This window comes from Gymnodraco acuticeps, unplaced genomic scaffold, assembly GCF_902827175.1.
Source record: "Gymnodraco acuticeps unplaced genomic scaffold, fGymAcu1.1, whole genome shotgun sequence".
In the NCBI taxonomy this organism is placed as follows: domain Eukaryota; kingdom Metazoa; phylum Chordata; class Actinopteri; order Perciformes; family Bathydraconidae; genus Gymnodraco; species Gymnodraco acuticeps.
Genome location: NW_022991375.1, coordinates 3,604,460 through 3,625,769, shown reverse-complemented (window position 1 = coordinate 3,625,769; position 21,310 = coordinate 3,604,460). Strand labels below are relative to the sequence as shown.

Here is a 21,310-nt window from a genome sequence, read left to right as displayed (position 1 = left end):
AGCTTTTAGGCGCAATACCGCCCCCTGGATTATATATAGTGTAGTGGATACTGCCCTGAATGACAGACTTTTTTCCCACTCGTAAGACGTCTGAACCGTGACGGTACGGGACGAATACGGATACCGTTACACCCCTACTCTATACACATTTCACCATTTCTGAAAGTGAAACTTGACCGTGCATCCTCGGTACCTTTTATAGTGACCACAGATTGATTCTAGGATTTTTTTTAAACCCAAAAATACAAGAATAAGATGTAATCTAGACTATAGCTGACTGACACATGTATTCTGTGCTGTTCCCCATAGTTTTGACAAATGCATTAATAAAAATAAAAAACATTTATAAATCAAACCACTGTGAGAGTGAATGAATGTGTCAGTGAGTCAGAACTACTACACAAGGTTTGATTTTGTAATCATGCTTCTCTGTCCCATTCCTTCTGCAGAAGGCTTGCAGACAATGATCACTAATGGAGGTCAAAGGCCTCAATTATTACTCTGGATGGATCCTTATGTCTATATGTAATAGTATACTCTGTTTACCAGTGCTATCTCAATCAGACTCCACTTCCTGTATTTCAGCTTCTGTGTGAGTGCTCGCAAACACTCAGACACTTACTGTAAAGCGCGCACACACACACACACACACACACACACACACACACACACACACACACACACACACACACACACACACACACACACACACACACACACACACACACACACACACCAAGTGTTTCTCCGCTGAAGAAGCTCGGCAAGATCTGTGACTATCTCTGAATCAGAAGGCAGCAGGAGAGGAATACTGGATTTACTGGAGCTTCAGTTCACTTGATTCCCCATTGAGACGTATACACATTACAGCCAGCACAAGGTCACACACACACATACACACACACACACACACACACACACACACACATACACACACACACACACACACACACACACACACACACACACACACACACACACACACACACACACACACACACACACACACACACACAGTTTACATGTTTCATCTTAAAACTGGCTCCAAGCCATTTTGGAAAATGAAAAACCAATAACTTGTCATATTGATTGTGACGTCCACCTTTTTAAGTGTGCTTTTATCTGTGCCCTGGAGTGTGTCCAGGGTCTAACTGTCCAGTAAAAGGTGGAGCCCTCTCTCACATGCTGGGTGTAGGGCAGAGTGACAATTCATTATAATTCTGGAAATGCCCCCTATAGGAGTGAGTCTTCATGGTGAGGCTACATGCAATGTGTTACATACTCTCTCCAGAGTGACTCAACATCAACGTGCCCGGTGAAGCCACTTTGTTCTGCGTGCGCTATAAGTACATCTGAATTCCCTCCTAGTAGTCAATCGATGTAGCAATATATCTCCCTCACTCTCACATCCTGGAGCTAAATTGCATTGAATTTGAGCTGATTCACTCCTCTCAATTGTACCCCCTACTCTGAAATGAAATGAAATGAGATGATGTATGTGTGCATTGTCTTCTTAAACGTCGTGCAGCCCACTCACACCAGCTTCACTATTCACTATCAGATCACTAATGAGATGCAAGCAGCACTTGATTCCTTTATAATGTGATGCCTTTCCCTTGTTCAGATTCCCTGTCTGTATCGTTCCCTCAGTTGTCTCCCTCCTCCATGTCTGCCTCTCTTCTCCACTGGGCTCTCACGCAATTTCTCCACCCTCTACCTGCAATATTCATCTCTTCTTCCCTCCTCCACTTTGGTGCTAATGAGTTCTGGATGTGGTCGGCGTGGGGTCCAAAGCCTCTCCCTCACTGCCGCCCCTCCAGCTGGGTGCTCCCACGGTGCACCAAATGCCTCTCTTGAATATTGAATAAGCCCCAGGACCACCTCCGTGCTTCCTGATCAACAGCACTACTCTTTCCGAGCTCTGTCTCTGCACGGGGTCTCCGGGCTCCGCCAGGATGGGTGGGCTTTGAAAGTCTTGTGTTGTGGGCGAAGGTAGAGATAATAGGCAGAGGTGGGATGAGCGTTTGAAGTTGTTTGATTCCATCCCATGCAATTATAAAACCTTTCCTTCAAGTTTTATAACTTGTTGAACCTTTAAAGCACCATGAAAAAGTGTTATTCTGGGACGCATCCAATCAAGAATTGATACTCAGGTAATTGCATGTGAGTGATATTCATAGTAGCCTATGAATAACCTTTGAAAGTATGGGCACAATTGTTATACGTATTATGGGAAATTAGTCGAAGAAAATTACTGATGTATCTTTTCCAAAATCAATAACATGTCTTTATTCAATTGCACACTTGGATTGCATCTATCCCAGAAAACAATATTTCAATGTTTTGATATATGGAGTACCATACCAGCTTGTTCTTTGTCAGGGCAAATACTAAAGGGGCACACAAAAGTGTTAATATTGTAAGCTTTATTTGTGTTGGTGTTTTATAGGCTAAAAGTGTGTTGTGCAAATATTGATCATGATATTCAAGAGAATTTATGGTGTTATTGATACTTGATCAATGAATGACAGAATGTCTTTAAGTACTTGTTGTTATATAAGTAGTGAACATTAATGGAGTAACATCGATTTTCCTTAACTGGAAACCATTTTACAGAATTATTATATAAATAAATGTTTCTTCTAGGCCGAGGCACAGCTATTGTGTGAGTCCATTTTTGTTAAAGAATACATTTTGAAATGGTGTAAGATTTGATTTCAGATTAGTTTGTAATGTAACACCGTTGGTATTATAAACATGAAAGGCAGGAGACAAGCACTGTGAGTGAGCTGATATTTATCTTTTTTTTTTATCCAGCCTCTCCATGATAGCCACTTCATTATTCAAAGGCTAACCACACAATTAGCAGAAGCAGGTCCTATTGCGAATCAGTCCCGCTAGGACCAATCAATGCTATTAGATCCGTCAATGTGATTAGACATCTTCCTTATTTCTCCTTTAAACTGTTTGTGCTAGGAAAGCCCATGCCAAATCAGGCAGGTATACATTACATTACATTGCATTTAGCTGACGCTTTTATCCAAAGCGACTTACAATAAGTGCGTTCGACCAACAAAATACAACTTGAAGAAAACAGAATCATACTGTATAAGTACATCAGGCTTCATAGAGCAAAAACATTTAAAGTGCTACTCAACTGGCTTTAGATAAGCCAGTTCTTTATTAGTATAAAAGTGCTTCGTTAATAGTTCTATCGCTCGAAGTGGAGTCGAAAGAGATGAGTTTTCAGTTTGCGCCGGAAGATGTGCAAGCTATCTGCCGTCCTGATGTCAATGGGGAGCTCATTCCACCATCCTGGAGCCAGGACAGCAAACCCACGTGTTTTCGCCGATGGGAACTTGTATGTATACATACAAATAATCATTAAGCAGTGGATGTTTGTAATAAGGGACTTAACGGCTGTATCTAGGTATGTGGCTGTGGTACAACATGCTCCCAAAGACAAACCACCTTCACCTCATTGACTCACAACAGCTATTTCTCACAAAGAGCCTGAATAACAGACTGAGCAGTCATATAAGCGTCTAAATGTAATGTGAATGGTACATTCATGGTTCCCAGATTATGATGCATCTTAGTATTAATCCACTTACTTTTTGTCTAGCTCCGCAATTAGGTTGACATATCTGTTTTTGGCTAACTGTCTCAACTGCCATTAAACTGGTTGCCATGTAATTGCCAGGGAATTTCATGGTTTCCTCAGGATGAATTGTTATTCCCTGACTATTATTCTTGAGCTATCATCATGGCAGAAAAACACATTTGATGTAGCATTTAGCTACTGTATAAGCATCACTGTGCTTAAGTCTTAAGTGGTTGTTGTTACCAGCCACCATGCTGATATTGTTTTCACCTTGTGAGAGTGTGGGCGTGTCATTCTAGCAAATTGTGGTCCTGGTGACACCTAACGCTGCGTTTAGTACTTTCACAGATGTTTATATTTTTACAGTGTGAGTGCATGTGTTTTCTATAAATTGGCCCTCTCTCACTTGTCCTACATACATTAACAGACACATAGTTTGATTATGACTAGAATAAGCCCAAAGAAGTTCCTGCAAAGCTTTTGTACTCATTTGTAATAGAATGTGATAAGCGGCTGTGTGTACAGAATAAGAATAGCTCACCCTTGCGAAATATTAGGGTTTCATCTACAATATTAACAAAATCTCTCAGTGGGGCCAGACAGTTGTTTTACTGGGAGCCTCAGTGACCTTGTGGCAAGAAGAGAGGGAGAAGCTTCCCTGAGCCACAGTTGTTATACTACTAGCAAAGAAAAGTTACTTTAGTTTGTGTGTATCAGAGATATTTGAAGGTAGGGAGTGTGTGTTAGCGTGCCCCTGTGCATGATCTGTGTGTACGTGCACACCACGTGTGAAACCGACACTGGTTTGGACCTCTCCACCAAAGACCACGCAATTTAGGGTGGCCCTCTCTTAAACCCTGTTACATAAGTCGCTCCTCTCAGATGTATATTATCATGGAACTATTTTAGCTTTCCTTCTGAAAAAGGCTGTTCAGAGTGAGAGAAAAACTGGTATCCTTAAATAAAACATTGGCTCCCCCTCTCATCTTGACTGTCCTCACAAAAATGTGCCAAGCTGACTTGGATTGACACGTAGACTTTGACTTCTTTGGGATGTTGGAAAAGAAAATCATGCATTTTCTTTTAGTACCCTTGTCATCAGCTAACCTGGATTCAGTGGAAATATCCAACTCTGTTTAAGGTACAGAAAAATGACCAATTTATTTTGAGTCAAGAATTAATTTCCTTTTATGTCACAGCGTTTTCTTTCACACAACTAATGGCCTCCTATGCAGTGAACCAGAAGGGTTACTTCATGACCGAGTTTTATCTGAAGAAATGAAAAATTGATTGCTTATAGTGTCTTGATGTTATTATTGGATTTTTCAGTATGTGAACCCGCTGAAGCAGCAAGTTTTCTGTGATTATCCAAGTGGTCTCAAGTGGGGAAAAAAAGATTATTGCTCTGCGACACATTTGGTTTGCCCTTAAAAAGCTTTATTACTGACATGTCTGCATTTACACAATCACGTATTATTTTCCTACAAATTTAAGACGGATGGATTTCAAGAACTTGAGCTCTTCAGAAGTTTCTGTTCGATATTTCATTCTGTGTTGTTTTTAGGATCCTCAGGTCAGTGAATTGTTGTATCAGGTTGAACGGTGAAAGTTGTACAAAACCAACTCCTACAAAACGTCCCGGCAGACCTGAAGTAAAACTCCTTAATGGGGAAATAAGGAAGTCTGTTCCTATTGCAGTCGTGGCTCATGAGACGGCTTGTGCAATCAATTTGGTTTTAGAAGATCACTAGCTCTTATTAGAGAAACCATAGACGCATCTCCCACTGTGGGTGTAGCAAACAGCCTTAGCTAAACGGAGATTAAGGCAACACTGGAAAGACCCCTTGAAGCCCTCTAAGGCTGGTGGGTGATTTTGGATTTAGCAGTGGTAGCAAGATAAAGGCCTTTCTTCCTGCTTAATTGATGGCTGTAATCCATGTGTGGTTTCAAAAGCCTGTCTCGTTGACGTGTGAACACAAACCCCTGTGGATCTTCGCAGGAAGTAGTTATTTAGAGGGCCAAACTGGGGGTTTCCCACTGGAGGGGCGAAGACTTCGTACATTTGGGATCCACTGAAACTGCTAGGCTAATGACAAAGATGTTGTCGAGGGTGTAAAAACAAGGCAAGCCTGCAATATTGTCTCTATTTTTTGCTTATTTAAATATGTATGGTGTAAGGAGGAGAATGCTCTTTATTTCTTACCCCCTTATTTAAATATTAGTTAAATCAAGTTACATTTTCTCTCATGACTGTCCAGCTTTATAATATCATATTACATTCCCGGACTGTCAGTTGAGCTATCTAAAAATGATCAATGACTTTTAAAAATATTTTCATCTTTTGGATATTTTCTCACATTTCTGTCATTCCTAGCCAGTTACTTTCTTCTCAACCATGCTACGGAAGATGTTTAGTGTTAAAATGTGTGGTTTCAACAAGTGTACAATTATACCAGGAGTACTATGATTTATGAGTAGCGAAGATGACTAGACATGGATAGGGGCTTAATGAACAGATGGCAGTCCTCCCTAAAGTTAGGAGATGCTTGAACTCCTCGAGGCTTTGGCACACTTTTAGGAAATCGACTGATGTACCCCTTGGTTTTAGTCAGAATCCTAATATCCTTGCGTTGATCGCTATCATGAATCACGAGTTCTACTTAATCTCTACAAAGTATGTAATTAACCCTGCACTGATTCATATCGCTCATTACATTACTATAGGACGTTGAATATAGAGCATGGTACCAGCTCTGCGTTGGTACCTAAATATTACTTTCATACCTTTGCTCTGAAAGTCATGTATGTTCGCAATACAATGTATCTTTGATGTTTGTTAAAGACGTCTTTTCAATATTACAAACACCTTTGTCACGCTTTTAAAATAATACTTCATGTGAAATGTCTAAAATGTTCTTTTTATAGTACAGGTTAGTTACAGTTTTACAAATATAATAATAATGCATTACATTTTTTTATTAGAACGCTTTTACAGGTGCTCAAAGCGCTTTACACATTACACATTACACATGTTAGACATGTAAAAGCCATTACTGTGGACATTACCCACAGGAGCAAATGCGGGTAAAGTGTCTTGCCCAAGGACACAACGGCCTGACGCTATGGTGACCGAGGCGGGTTTCGAACTGGAGTTCACCAACGCCCCTTGATCTGATGATCACTGCGCCAAAACCGCATACCACATTAACCACATAATACCACATTACTGCCATTTTGAAGCCATTGGATATAGAATAGATAAGAATGTATCTTTATTGGTTGAAATAGGCCTTCTTCTCACCAGGAAGCAGTTAGTAAAATAAACAAATAGACAAGGTTACACATGTATGCAGTTTCTATCAATGTCTGTGTCTTGAATCTGCTCTGTCACTTTGTTGACTCGAGAATAATGATGACACTTGGGATGAAGGACTTCATAAATACATTTTTAGTTCCCAGAGAGGAATCTATATCGGCTCTTGGAGCTCAAGATCTCATTTCTATGTATTTTCTATTTCATTTGTCATTTATTTATGTGTTCAGGGCTCAAACTGGCTGAAGAGTGGACGGGGGCTAGCTGCCAGGATAATGCTCGCTTTCTTCCTCGTCCTTTCTGTATAGAATTGAATCAAGTGCTTTGGGGTTTGCCTACTGTTTTGCTTGCCATTGCCACAGTCCTAGAAAGTGTATTTTTAGATTAAGGTGACCGTACCAGGCAGGAAGCTGAACATTTTTGTCTGACTACCACCAAGGCCATTAAAGTTTCCTAAGTAGGTAAAGTCACTGTGAGCATTCGTTGAGACAGCTGAGAGCCCAGAACTGTACCAAGGTATTTAAAGATTTCCACAGATTGACCATGTTGGACATGTTTCATATTTTATTTTGTGCAGGTAATTAATCATTCTTTGGCCACATTAGTAGAAATCTGGTTAATGCAACACCATGTTTAAAGGGCCTTAGCAGGGGCCAGATTTCCAGCTTTACCTAATGGTTCATTTTCTGTACAACTAAGGCCCTATTTATACGGATACGGAAACGAAAATGAACCAAATTCGATATCAAGAAAGTATTCCGTTCACATGCAATCGGCTCAATAAACCGTCCACACGAGACCGCTCGACCCGCTGGAGACGCTGTAGTACATATGCCGGGCCTGTAAGTGGCGCTGTACTTCCGCCACAAAATACAACTAAAGCAGCGAAGAAGACCACCCAAGCATGGTTGCCATGGTTGCCTGGTTGCCCTTCATTTTTTCTCGCCGGTCAACATGTCCGTTAAAGTTGAAATCTTAGACAAAATTAGAAAAGTGCCGGTCAAAGGTCTTCTTTGTTATTTATTGAGCTTTAAAACAAATTGATAACGACTATATATAATAATAAACGGAGTCTCTCTTTTCCTCCCCCTCTCCTGACAGCCCGTCAGTATCCGTCTCATGCAGCTGGCTGATCCAGTAATGAGTTACCCGACAGTACAAATATACATATTTATAACTAGTTTAGGTAGTTTGAGAGGTAATTTAAAATAAATTCATCACACCGGGCGGAGCTGCAGGTGATCATGCAGAGCTGCGTGTCTCCGTCAGCAATAGCTGATCTCTGATCTCTCTCTCTTGTCCGATTAGACTTCACTCGCGTTTATGTCCATATCGATCAAATCTAGCTGGAGGCTCCTGCTGGGTGCACATACCGGGACCTGGCTCGAAACACTCGGTTGTTGTTGTTGGCGAAACACATCAGCAATGACGCGGGTGACACGGGGGTGAGCAGGAGAGGTGGGGAGAGGCGGGGCTATGGCGTATAGGGTGTACACACGGAGCCGTTTGACCCCCCCAGAGCGTTCCGTCCGCAGATCTACCCATCTTGGGCCCCGTTATCGCTTGAGGGGTCCAGTTCCGCGGTTCCGTTACGGCCTCGTGTGAACGAACCGTCTATACGATAGAAGAAAGTAGCAGATACAACCCGAACCGTCTCCATGTAAACGGGGCCTGAGACTAATAAAAATAAACTTAGTAAACACTAAAGTGTCAGCTCATTGTCTATTCTGGTGAGTGCCGGCTGGTACATTGTACTGACTTGCAAATGATAATCTTAATGCAAAAATTAATTACAGAAATATTTGCCTCTCGAGAAAATGGGTGACCTATTGTTGAAAATGTGCATTAGAATGGGAAAGACAATTTAAAGGTGGGACGGGTGTAAATGAGGACAATGTAGTGTTGATAATGGAGAAAACACATTTGAATATTTATTTATTTTTACCATTTTTAAACTCAAATATAGTACAACACCACTTGTAGACTTAAAAATATTCCCTAGACCAGCTTGAGTTACACACACACAGCTTTCCAACTATATTGCCATCAGTGAGGGAGTGTGTTTACTGCATCGTGTTCAGATCATTAGTGTGTTATTGCTCTGGAAAATACTTTAAAAGTTTGCCTTTCAAACTTTGGTAGACTGTCCTTTTTTGAACATTGATGTGCTCAAAATATGCTTAGGTTGCAGCCCATGAACCAAAAAAAAGGTGTGTGTAAAAAGCCAATTAACGTTTGAGGTTCAGCGTGTGTGTGTGTGTGTGTGTGTGTGTGTGTGTGTGTGTGTGTGTGTGTGTGTGTGTGTGTGTGTGTGTGTGTGTGTGTGTGTGTGTGTGTGTGTGTGTGTGTGTGTGTATGTGTGTGTGTGTGTGTGTGTGTGCAATCTAGTTCAAACTGCTTGCATGAAGAACGCAAATGCTTTTAATTTAACAACATAGAGATGAATCATATTGCTAAGCTGCTCCTCATCAAAAAACGTACGAAAACAGGTATTCACTCAACTATCACTCCAGGACACACAACAGCAACAGAATAAAAACATCTTAAAAGGCTACTCATACAAGGAGTCATCCATTCCACCCAATATTTAGAGATCTATTTCCAGTTATACACTAAAGCGGGTATTTAGCTGACATTTAAATTCATTTGAAAGAGTTGATTTGTCCACACCCTTAGACTTCTAAAGAGTGTGTGTTCCTCACAAACACTCTAAAATGACACCTGAGCTCTGTTAAGTGCCCCGATAAACATTCCTGTTGTCATCTTGCAATATACCAATTTATAGAAATAGTTATCACCGCAATAAGCCCTATTTAATTTAGTCTTAATTTAGGCAAGGCAAGGCAAGTTTATTTATACACTTTTCAACACAAGGCAATTCAAAGTGCTTTACAAAAAAATGAAAGACATTAAGAAAATGGCATTTAAAATCAGTCATTAAAAAGAAAAGCTAATAAAAGAAACATTAAAAGAAAAAATACATGGATAAAAGTTACAGTGATAAAAGTTACAGTGCAGTCTAAGATATGAATAGTTCAATTAAAAGCAGCGACAAAAAGAAAAGTCTTCAGCCTGGATTTAAAAGTAGTCAGAGTTGCAGCGGACCTGCAGGTTTCTGGGAGTTTGTTCCAGATATTTGGAGCATAATAACTGAACGCTGCTTTACCATGTTTAGTTCTGACTCTGGGGACAGAAAGCTGACCAGTCCCTGAAGACCTGAGAGATCTGGATGGTTCATCATTTAGCAGGAGGTCAGAAATGTATTTTGGGCCTAAACCATTCAGTGCTTTATAAACCAGCAGCAGTATTTTGAAATCTATTCTTTGACACACAGGAAGCCAGTGTAAAGACTTCAGAACAGGAGTGATGTGATCCACTTTCTTAGTGTTAGTGAGGACTCGAGCAGCGGCGTTCTGAATCAGCTGCAGCTTTCTAATAGATTTTTTAGTGAGACCTGTGAAGACACCATTGCAGTAGTCGAGTCTACTGAAGATAAAAGCATGGACAAGTTTTTCCAAATCCTGCTGTGACATTAGTCTTTTAATCCTAGATATATTCTTTAGGTGATAGTAGGCTGATTTAGTAACTGTTTTAATGTGACTGTTGAAACTCAGGTCAGAGTCCATGACTACACCTAGATTTCTGGCTTTATCTGTTGTTTTGAACATTGCAGACTGAAGCTCAGCGCTAACTTTTATACGTTCTGCCTTGGCTCCAAAAACCATTACCTCAGTTTTATCTTTGTTTAATTGGAGAAAGTTCTGACATATCCAGTCATTGATTTGTTCAATGCACTTACTCAGTGTTTGAATTGGAGCGTAGTCTCCTGGTGAAATTGTTACGTAAATTTGTGTGTCATCCGCATAGCTATGGTAACTTATTTTGTTGTTTTTCATTATCTGAGCCAGTGGTAGCATGTAGATGTTAAAAAGAAGAGGCCCCAAGATGGAGCCTTGAGGAACCCCACATGTCATATTTGTCAACTCAGATGTGTATTTACCTATAGAAACAAAGTTGTTTCTGTCCTTTAAATAGGATTCAAACCAATTTAGAACTGTTTTCGAAAGTCCCACCCAGTTTTCCAGTCGGTCTAGTAATATGCTGTGGTCAACAGTGTCAAACGCAGCACTGAGATCTAATAATTAGGGGTGTAACGGTACACGTACCCGTACCGAAATTATTCGGTACGGGCCCTTCGGTTCGGTACAGGTGTGTACCGAAGTGTACCGAACGAATATAACGTTAAACGTAAAAAATTGAGAACGTGAACAACTTTTTGGAAGTAATCTCAGGTGCTGCGTCGCAGCATTCAGAGTAATTTGGTCACATTGGGTTCAACGCGTCATAGAGCGAGCAAGTCATTTCATTGGATGAGAGGCATACTATGAGAGCTGGTCAGAGGGATGCGTTCAAATGTAGTCAGTAATTTGAGGAACTGTCGAAAATTAATGGCGAACGCAGATAAAGTTGAGCTCGAAAATCCTCCAGCATCATTGAAGTCTCCGGTTTGGGAACATTTTGGTTTCGCAGTTACGTACAAGGATGAAGGACAAACACAGGTGGACCGAACCAAAGCTGTTTGTCGGCATTGTTCAACTAAAATTGGTTACGCGGCTGGCAATACATCAAACTTGCACACTCTTGAAAAGGCATCACTCGAACGTGAATATCACCGGTACCAAAAGAAAAAAGACTGAAGTGCAAACCCAACTCCCACTAGCATTTAAGCCTCCACCACTCGCAGAGAGTTCAGACAGAGCCAAAGCTATTACAAACGCCAAATATCCTTATGTTGCCATGTTAGCAAAGCGCTACCTGGCTGTATCTGCTACCTCTGTCCCTAGCGAGAGGGTGTTCTCCACAGCAGGAGACATTGTTAGTGCCAGCAGATCTGCCCTTTCGGCAAGCAATGTGGACAAGTTAATTTTTCTTTAAAAAAACATGAAAATACAATGACAAGCAAGTCATAATGTTAAGCTGGCTGCTTAGGAACTAGTACAGTACAGTTCAAATACAGATTATTTCAGTTCATCGAAAAGCTGCACCTTAATGTTTATTTTATTATATTTTGTATTTATTTGAGTGAATATTCACAGTTTAATAATAATTAAAAACCCAAAACTAATAGTTATGTTTTGTGAGTACTAGTAGCCTACAGTAAAGTTCAAATACAGATTATTTCAGTTCATCGAAATGCTGCACCTTAATGTTTATTTTATTATATTTTGTATTTATTTGAGTGAATACATTATTCACAGTTTAATAATAATAAAAAATATATATATATATATGTTTTGTTTTGTGAAAAAAAAATCTGCTGTACCGAAAACGTACCGAACCGAACCGTGACCAAAAAACCGAGGTACGTACCGAACCGAAATGTTTGTGAACCGTTACACCCCTACTAATAATACTACTGTAACACTGAAGTTCTGCCACTGTCTGTGTTTAAGTGGATGTCATTAAAGACCTTTACAAGAGCAGTCTCAGTGCTGTGGTTTACATTATTTAATTTCATATTCTGTTCTTGTACATATCCCACATTCTATTGACATGTATATAAACTTGTTTCTTTTACTTTTGTATTTTATTATATTTATTGCATTGTTGGAGGAGCTCAGGTCAGAAGAATGTAAGTGCCATTTCTACACTGTAGTTTTGTGCATATGACAATAAAACCTTTGAATCTTGAATCTTGTGAATTTGAGTGCATGGCACATCTGAGATCTGTCATCCAGTGCTTTGTTAACAGTTGTTAACAGTGCTTCTCTTCTAACAGTACACCAGCGTAATCTGACTATTTGTTGCCAGGATTATTTAGGACTGTATTTAACAGACTCTAAACTCACTGTAGTTCTCTCTCTTTTTTTGTCATTCCAGCTTTCCTTTGCAGCAACAACTCCAGTCCTGGCAGATAAGAAAAAGTACCCAAACTTCTTCCGCACCGTCCCATCAGACAACGCCGTGAACCCTGCGGTGGTGAAGTTCCTCACCTTCTACAACTGGAGCCGTGTGGGGACGCTCACTCAGGATGTACAGAGGTTCTCCGAGGTCAGTGTCTCTCGTTCATTCTTTCAAAATACTATATTTCGATATGTAAACTGTGGCAAAATGTTGCCATGGAAACCTGTGGTTACATACTGAGCTGTTACAGAGAGCTTGCACAGGAAATGAGAGCCAGTTCTGTGATGTATTCTGAAGTATTGAGCTCTATCACAAGGCACAGCAACCTCAGTTTTTCTGTAATAATTCAATATAAAATATAGTGCCAGGTTAACCTTATTTTTTCTTCTTTTTCCCAAAAATATAATTGCACATCATTAATAAATAAACACAAGTTTCACCTCATTCAGGTTAGTTGTGGCGTACCTTAAAACAGACCATAAATGAACCTTTGTTTACCTTGCCTGCATAGTAACAGTTGCATACATCTCTTTATACTTTTTTAAAGCAGATATATAAATTCCACAGTGGTCATGTACACACAGACCTGTCAGTGATCCGTGTCAGGGGGACATTTATTTTGGACAAATCTTTGCTATCACAACACACAATCACAAAGCTTTAAAGTCAGTTTAATAATCCCAGCCTTCCCCTGCCACTTCTCCTCTCTTGAAGATAATGGGTAACATTTCACTATTAATAAACACTCTCAGTCAGGTTTTTTTTATCTTGTTGATGGAGAGACTACGAGTAGTGTCAATACTGAACACTGATTGGTATTTTTTTTCTTAAAATCATAATTCAGATGTTGCCAACATTTGAGTGGGTGGGAATCAATTTGATTTCAAGCTATTCTCCACTATTTGACTAAAGTAATATTTTTCCACCCACATAAAACTCTTTGGATGGATTCTCCATGACTTGGATAAAATGGCTAGATTAACATTTTGAAACTAAAACTGGAGCCTAATTCTAGCACTAACCATATGTTTTTTTTTTACAAGCAAAATCGATAAGAACAGATGTTAGAGTACATCATGTGTAATGGAAATGTCTGCATCAAGCACTACTCAGCCCACTGTGGAAATACAAAGAACTTTATCTGTAAGTAAAAACCTTTGTGACATTGTTGGCACTGAAATACATTTTAAAGCTTGCAAACTTATTTAGAAAATGGTTGTAAATCAGATTGAAGCCAGGAACAGGAGTCGACACATTTGCATTCTCCAAGGAGAAATCCTTTTCCTGCTAGTGTCGAGTAGCTTTTTACAATCAAATCAATAGGAGAATCAATAGAACAATCCAATGCCAAACCATGTTGTAAAAAAAATTGATATTAACTAATGAGAAAAACATATTCCTGTTTGGGAAAGGGTTGCCCGTTAGCGATAAATACACATCTGTCACGCGTTTGACGACTCATGGGACCAACATTATATTACATCACCGTCACAGGAACACTCAGTTAAAAAAAGTCAGAGGTATTGAAAGCAAGAATTTAAGAGACCCATTGTGAGTTCTTGCCTCGAGGCCCTGATTGAAAACAATCTGCTCAGCAGCTGGAGGGGGTGTATAAGAAGTCTCACTGCAAATATCAGAGAGCCCAAATCCCTTTATCTCTCCCCTCCTGAAAGCGCCGAGGGGCTTAGGACGAGTGGGAGACGGGCGGCCCGATTCAATCAACCTGCCACAAAATTGGCCTCTAATCCTGATTTACAAATATGCAAGCATCGCTGCCATACTTTATGATTTGTACAATCCTCCGTCAAGTTCAGAGCATGTCGGTTTTCGGTACATCTGGAAGTCACGGTAGCATGTAGAATACAAGTGGCTGATGAGATGCTTACTGCTGTTTGGATACTGCCAAAGAATAGAACAAACATAACAAAGGAATGCATCATGAGTACTTTTGTTACCTTTTTATTGAGTTGAAATTATTCCATGAACAGATGATTTTGGTTTCGTTCAAAATATCTTGTCGAACTTGTCTCTCACTCTGACTGACAGAAACTCCAGAAAGAAGCCACCTGGAACAGCTGCTATACTTAAACAGAGAGGGATATGCTGCAGTGCAGTTTCCTAGGGAGACAAGGTTAATGTTATGAAACAATTGTTAGTGATTCAGTCAGTGGCAAACACACACACACACACACACACACTTATAACATGGTGTCCCCTAGGACTGTCACCTGTAAACTAAAGCCAGATTGCACTTCTATTTTTAGGAGCAATTGAACACACCAGCACATCCTATTTTAGGAGGGACATGTTTTGGGGGGTTTGGTTTATTATATTGAGAGATGGGAATAAATATCTGTAAGGTGTTTGCCAGTGTTAAGGTGTCTGTACACACACCCACACACACACAGCAATCAACATTATTGAGATTGCCAGACAAACAGGGCTCATCGGAAACAGAGCAGTCATGACAGAGAACAGGATTCTGCCTGGATTCCTCTAAGCAAAAATGTTTAATCACACCATGCTTAACGATGGATTTAGAAGAAGTTACTATCACAGCAATCTTGCTAACAAAGTGAAAATGTGTTTGCAAAAAGGTGCATTTTACACGTACATTTCTTTAGCCATCAGCTGCTGTTTACTACAAATAAGCAGGCAATGTCATACATTCCTCTGCAGAGTGACTCATTCATGCCATTGTACAGGGCATGAGAGGAAGCCATTCAAGAGCTTGTCATCAGGCTGTGGTACAACCGTTTGTCACACTAGTTTGTGTAAGCACATGACTGGCATTACAGCCTGAACTCTGGGATTTACATGGAGATTTATACGCGGATGTGGCACACACTTTTTGAGGGAGAGATGTGTGCAAGACCCATCACACTGCCTCTTTGTAAATTGCATGACATTGCCGCGTTACATCCTCGGTTTTGACTTTTTTGTTAATCTACATTACATGTTCTGAAAAGGTACTACAGTCTACTGAGAAGCACCTGCAAACACTCTATCATGTACGACACTAACAAACACACACACACACTCAGCCACACAAAGTCCCCTATTCTGTGGACATGCTTAATGATGTGTTAATGATCGGAGGTTAAACCACCGCAGCCCGTCCACGTCTGTCTGTCTGTCTGTCTGTCTGTCTGTCTGTCTGTCTGTCTGTCTGTCTGTCTGTGTGTGTGTGTGTGTGTGTGTCTGTGTGTGTGTGTGTGTGTGTGTGTGTGTGTGTGTGTGTGTGTGTGTGTGTGTGTGTGTGTGTGTGTGTGTGTGTGTGTGTGTGTGTGTGTGTGTGTGTGTGTGTGTGTGTGTCTGTTTTATAGCCGATCAAATTTGTCAATCTACAGAATAGTTATTAACAACTATTTAAAAGGTAATTATGTTTACATCCTTTGTCAAGCAAAAAACAAAAATTCTCTTTTACTATTCTAGAAATAAATCATGCCATTTTCTAACATTTTAACATGCACTTTCTATAATTTAACAATTATTTCGGAAACTAATCGTAGGATTGATGGATTAAAAATGAAAATAATGCTTAGTTGCAGCCCTCCAAAATATGCAATTAGGTGTAGAGGGAATATTTTATGACCTATCAAGCTGTATAATGATGACACAAGCACTGCTGTACTACCAATGCATATTAATAACAACCAAGGAACGCTGCTTTTACTTTCCCTATACAATAAATGTAGCCATGCTTCTTTGTCACGGTCAGTGGAAAGGAAGACCGCAGCGAAGATGTGGGATAATACTTCATTCTGTCGTTTACACCCCAAATAGTCACGGGGTATCCCTCAACTACAGGGTCCCAATTCATCTTCATTTTTGCTTGGGTGTAACTGTGCTCATATGCAGAAAAAAAGATTCTGCATTTAAACACAATCATATTTTGTTAAAGTTCTTCATAGGAACAGATGCATTCTAGAAATCATACTGAGTGCATCTGACATTTTTTGTCATTTTTGTCCATCATGTGTGTACTTACATAATGATGTGTGTTACATGTGCACTCGTGACCAGCAGAGCAGTAGGATTACTTCTCTGCTGTATTTGCTGCTGGGGATTCCCCGGCCACTCAGACAATAGAGGATGTTTTTGTTGTGGGGGAAAAAGCTGCTAACTTTTTTCCCCCTCCTTCTTCACCTCAATCCATCCGTCCCTCCACCCCTCGCTCTATTTAACACACTCAGTCCACCAAAACACGGATGCATCTTCCATCTCAGTGGAAGAAAATGCAAAATCAAACCAATAAATATCCTCTTGTGACGAGGACTTTTTCTCCAAGAGGCGAATGGCTTACTGTGTGCTATTGTACTGTATATGTTTGTTTGTATGTGATGGCAGTATTTTATTCCACCCAGCTGTGTGCTCGGTCCAACGCTCCTCCTCCAACACCAAAGTCACCTGCTGCAATGCCTCTCTTGCCTCTCGTTTCCACTTAGCATGGAAGCAGCCAAGCTTTAGATCAACGCTCTACACAACAGGACTTTGTACCTTGTCCAGACCACCACACCAATTGTTCCTGAAGAGCAAAACCTGGTTGTATTGATCCACCCCGGCCTCCCTGTTGTTTCAGCTCAGCGAGCAGTACATTGGAGGGAATGTTTGTACAGGAGTGAGTGATGTACCGAGTGATTGAGAGCTCCCTCCAGGGTACCAAGGGACAGGGCCATTGTGACAACAGACATTTCGAGACATAGGGGAAATAAAGTTGTGTTGTTCAGTTACATTGATTTTTACAAGGCAGTAATCTTCTAGTTGATTACACAAAGTATGTATAGTGTAACAGTAGTAGCAAAAGAAACAGCTGTGATGTTGCAATTATTGAAGATGCTTCCAGCTAACTAATACTACCTTTTGTAAAGTTCCTCACACTTTGGTGTTCTGTTTGTGAAGTGGTTCTCCACCTGATATCTATCTTTTGAATATGAAACACTTTACCTATGGCTTAAAAGATGGAAGCTTAAATATCTTCAATTACAGTGACAAGGATTGTATTTAAAATGAATATCAATATACCTAAACATTAACAGAACAACACAGTCTAAAAATGTCCATAGCAACGTTTAAACTACTCCCTGAGAATAATCAATTTATAGGTTGTCTTATTCAATATTATTCCACATATTCCCACAAATCAATACAAATGTTGCAAGTCTGGATGTTGGTCACCATATCTCTATAAAACTGCACTGGAAGCATATTTTCCATGAATAGTTTGTTGACATTTCCTTACGTTTTTTCTATGCTTTTGTAAGTAAAAAGGCTTAACGTAAATCACTCAAGGAATGTGTGTTTACATTCCATTCATTACCAAGGCAGTCCCCAGCTTGCACTCGTAGCAATGTAGAACACATGAATATGCATACAACCTATGGCACATATGCACAGTTTCGGACGAATGTAGGGTAAAAACACAGGGTCTTCATCTGTTAGCTGTTGCATATTGTCTCTGCCAGCCGGGCTTGGCAGACCCATATGAGCTCTGATGTCTCAACATGACCCCTGATGCCAAGCCTTCAGGCGGGGGCGGAGAGGGGTGGCTGCGGGGTATGGCCGGAGGACATCAGAATAATTTGGCCAGAGAGAAAGAACGAGATGTTCCCTGTGAACCCCAATATGCAAACTGTGGATCTTCTTTACAGTAGACATGTTGACACAGCTGTAACATAAAATAATAGCAGCATTTCAGTCAGATGCTCCCATGCCAGAGCCTTTATACTGTGCCTTCTGACCTGGAACAGAGCCATCATTAATATTATTAGTTACACTTGTGCTTTTCCTGCTTAAAATGTATACGGGGAAAAAAGACAGTTTCTGAAATGGTATCCTTGAGAGAGGAAGCCAGAGGGATGAATCATAGTGTGTGTGTGTGTGTGTGTGTGTGTGTGTGTGTGTGTGTGTGTGTGTGTGTGTGTGTGTGTGTGTGTGTGTGTGTGTGTGTGTGTGTGTGTGTGTGTGTGTGTGTGTGTGTGTGTGTGTGTGTGTGTGTGTGTGTGTGTGTGTGTGTGTGTGTGTGTGTGTGTGTGTGTGTGTGTGTGTGTGTGTGTGTGGGTCTAGAGGAGAGATGCAGAATGATAAACCACCTCAAGCTTGCCATCACAGCGGTGTTCCCGCTCCATCCTCTGTCTTCCCTGATCCCTTTACCCACCATTCTGCTGAATCGATACATCAGAGCAGACATACAGCTCCTGCAGATGCATGTACAATATTGAACACATGTCTGCTGTTTGGTCAAGATTTGTGTAAGCAGTTGAGATCATTAAAAGCAACTCTGTAGTCTTTGTCACTCTGAAAAACAAAACATAAATTCATATCACCGAGACGGGTGTATATCGGATATTGTGAATGTTACAACTCGACATTTAACAGAGTGAGCTGAAATCAGGATATTGACAGTTTTGATGTCTTCAAAAGCCGATATGTTTCTGACATGCTCTCACGTCAAGACACATGTTTTACTATTTACAGAACATCATGCAGACAACAGCTCAGAACATGAGAGCCTGTATTGCTGAAATACTGTTTATTCTTTATTGTTTAAAAGTGTAATATCTGAAAACTGGAAGTATTATTATTAAGGAGTGTATGGTTAACTGACAGCAGTACAATAGCTTGGTTTAATTAATGAATTTGAACATGTCTGTTTTAACAAAAGTCTCTCCTTACATTTCAAGGTTATTGAGTTGAATTAAGAACAGACCAAGGAAAATGGTACATAGTCATGTATACATCATGCTCATGTGCTTTCTCCTTCTTTCTCTCCCTCTCTCTCCCCTCTCCTTCTCTTTTAGGTGAGAAATGATCTAACAAGTGAGCTGGAGAAAGCAGACATCCAGATTGCAGATACGGAGAGTTTCTCCAACGACCCATGTGTCAATGTCAAGAAACTCAAGGTAAGCCACCCAGCCTGGGAGCCGCACAATTCTATCAGACTAAATGAAAAGGTGGAATGATTTTATGATAGTTTGAATAATTCTCAAATACAGCAAATTACTCAATTTGATCCAATTATTTTGGTATTTGTATTTGAGTAGCGTTGGGTAGCGTGAGCTCTAATGAATCTGTTCTGACCAATGGATGGTTTATTGGCCTCTTAAGCTGAATATCTCAAAATGTTTCCCTCCCTCTCCATCTCTTTTTCCTCTTCTCTTCTGTAAAATTTAAAGAAAATGAAAGATATATAACACCATCATTGGGCCAATATTGAGATGTTGACTTGTGAATCTTTACACCATTTACTTCTGGGTTTAACACGCATGGTTGATCAGGATTGAGTTAATGAAGCAAAAATGCATGAAATTCAGATGTAAATGCAGTCAAGTGTGATGGCAAATGTATCCAAAATATCTCTAAAGGCAACCAGAGATGCTTCTGGCCCCTGTTGTATAAGCACAGTGAGTCAGTGCCACATAAGTTTACAGTATAAACATTGTCAGTGGAAGTAAAACAAACACATGACCATGTGCCTGGTGAGCTCAACCAGTAAAATAGAAACTGTCAGATGTTATAAGAGCAGAAAGAATAAAGAAAAGGTCTGATATATGAGTGGAAGATATGACGTACTGTATGTGTCATGGAGCAGGTTGAACAAATGTCATGATGAGACAGAGGGATAGAGAAGGAACATAAAGATAAGCTGTATTTTCTTAAATATATATGTAACCCTCCAAGTTGAGGGCTGATATTGTAAGCTGACACCATCCTTCCTTGATCAACTCTAAATATGCAAAACACGGTGTCGCCTCGAAATCTTTTCAGAGCGTTTTGATGGGGGGGGGGGGCGGGGGGGGGGTCCTCGGACACCCTAATGGTCTGTTTCCGCTCATCTCGAAACAGCAGTTTGCCGTCCCCCCGACAACCACGTAATATGACGAGGTATAGGGTGACACAGATTTTATTGTGAAAGGTTTTTTTTTTTGTAGTGCACTGTTATGTGTCATTGTGTATCTGCGACTGTGTGGGGAATAAGGGGGCCATGGCGTCACTGTGGGATCCACAAATAGAGCACTTACATCTGCGATCCAGCTGGAATATTCAAAAAGCAGACAGGCCTGGCGCTGAAGCAGCCTTCTACATCTCACTGTCGCTTCCTGCCTTTATTTAACCTCATCTCTTGTTCTCTGTCCCGAGTTCCTTGTTACTGCACTGACTAACAAAACACATCCCTAAACAAAGGCAGGCTTACAAACACACCACACTCTCACACACAAACTCCAACAATCACTTACGTATAATCATGCTTAACATCTTCAAATGAAACATAAAATAAGCTGAAATGTTATAGACCAGTGATTTTTAAAGTTGTTGTGACTGAAAGACAATTCAGGTCGCTTGCATGAGATAAAATGGCCTGAAATCTAAATTAGGTCCAAAACACTTAATTATTTATTATGGTTTAATTATGTATCATGCATTCAGAACTCTTGCCATTCAGATATGACGTCCATTTATTTTTAAACATTTCTGCCTTACTGATGCAG

At 40.3% G+C, this 21,310-nt stretch overlaps 2 protein-coding genes across 2 annotated transcripts in view; both read left to right on the top strand.

The window, feature by feature from the left end:
• The window catches only part of si:ch211-193k19.2 (uncharacterized protein LOC100034574 homolog), a 1,126,861-nt gene that overhangs the window by 773,735 nt on the left and 331,816 nt on the right, over positions 1–21,310 (top strand). The gene's annotated exons all lie outside the window — the stretch shown is intronic.
• The window catches only part of gabbr2 (gamma-aminobutyric acid (GABA) B receptor, 2), a 187,199-nt gene that overhangs the window by 108,244 nt on the left and 57,645 nt on the right, over positions 1–21,310 (top strand). The window contains exons 3-4 of the mRNA XM_034240732.1: positions 12,798–12,968; positions 19,622–19,723. Of these exons, the coding sequence (XP_034096623.1) occupies positions 12,798–12,968; positions 19,622–19,723 (273 nt within the window). The remainder of the gene's footprint in view (positions 1–12,797; positions 12,969–19,621; positions 19,724–21,310) is intronic.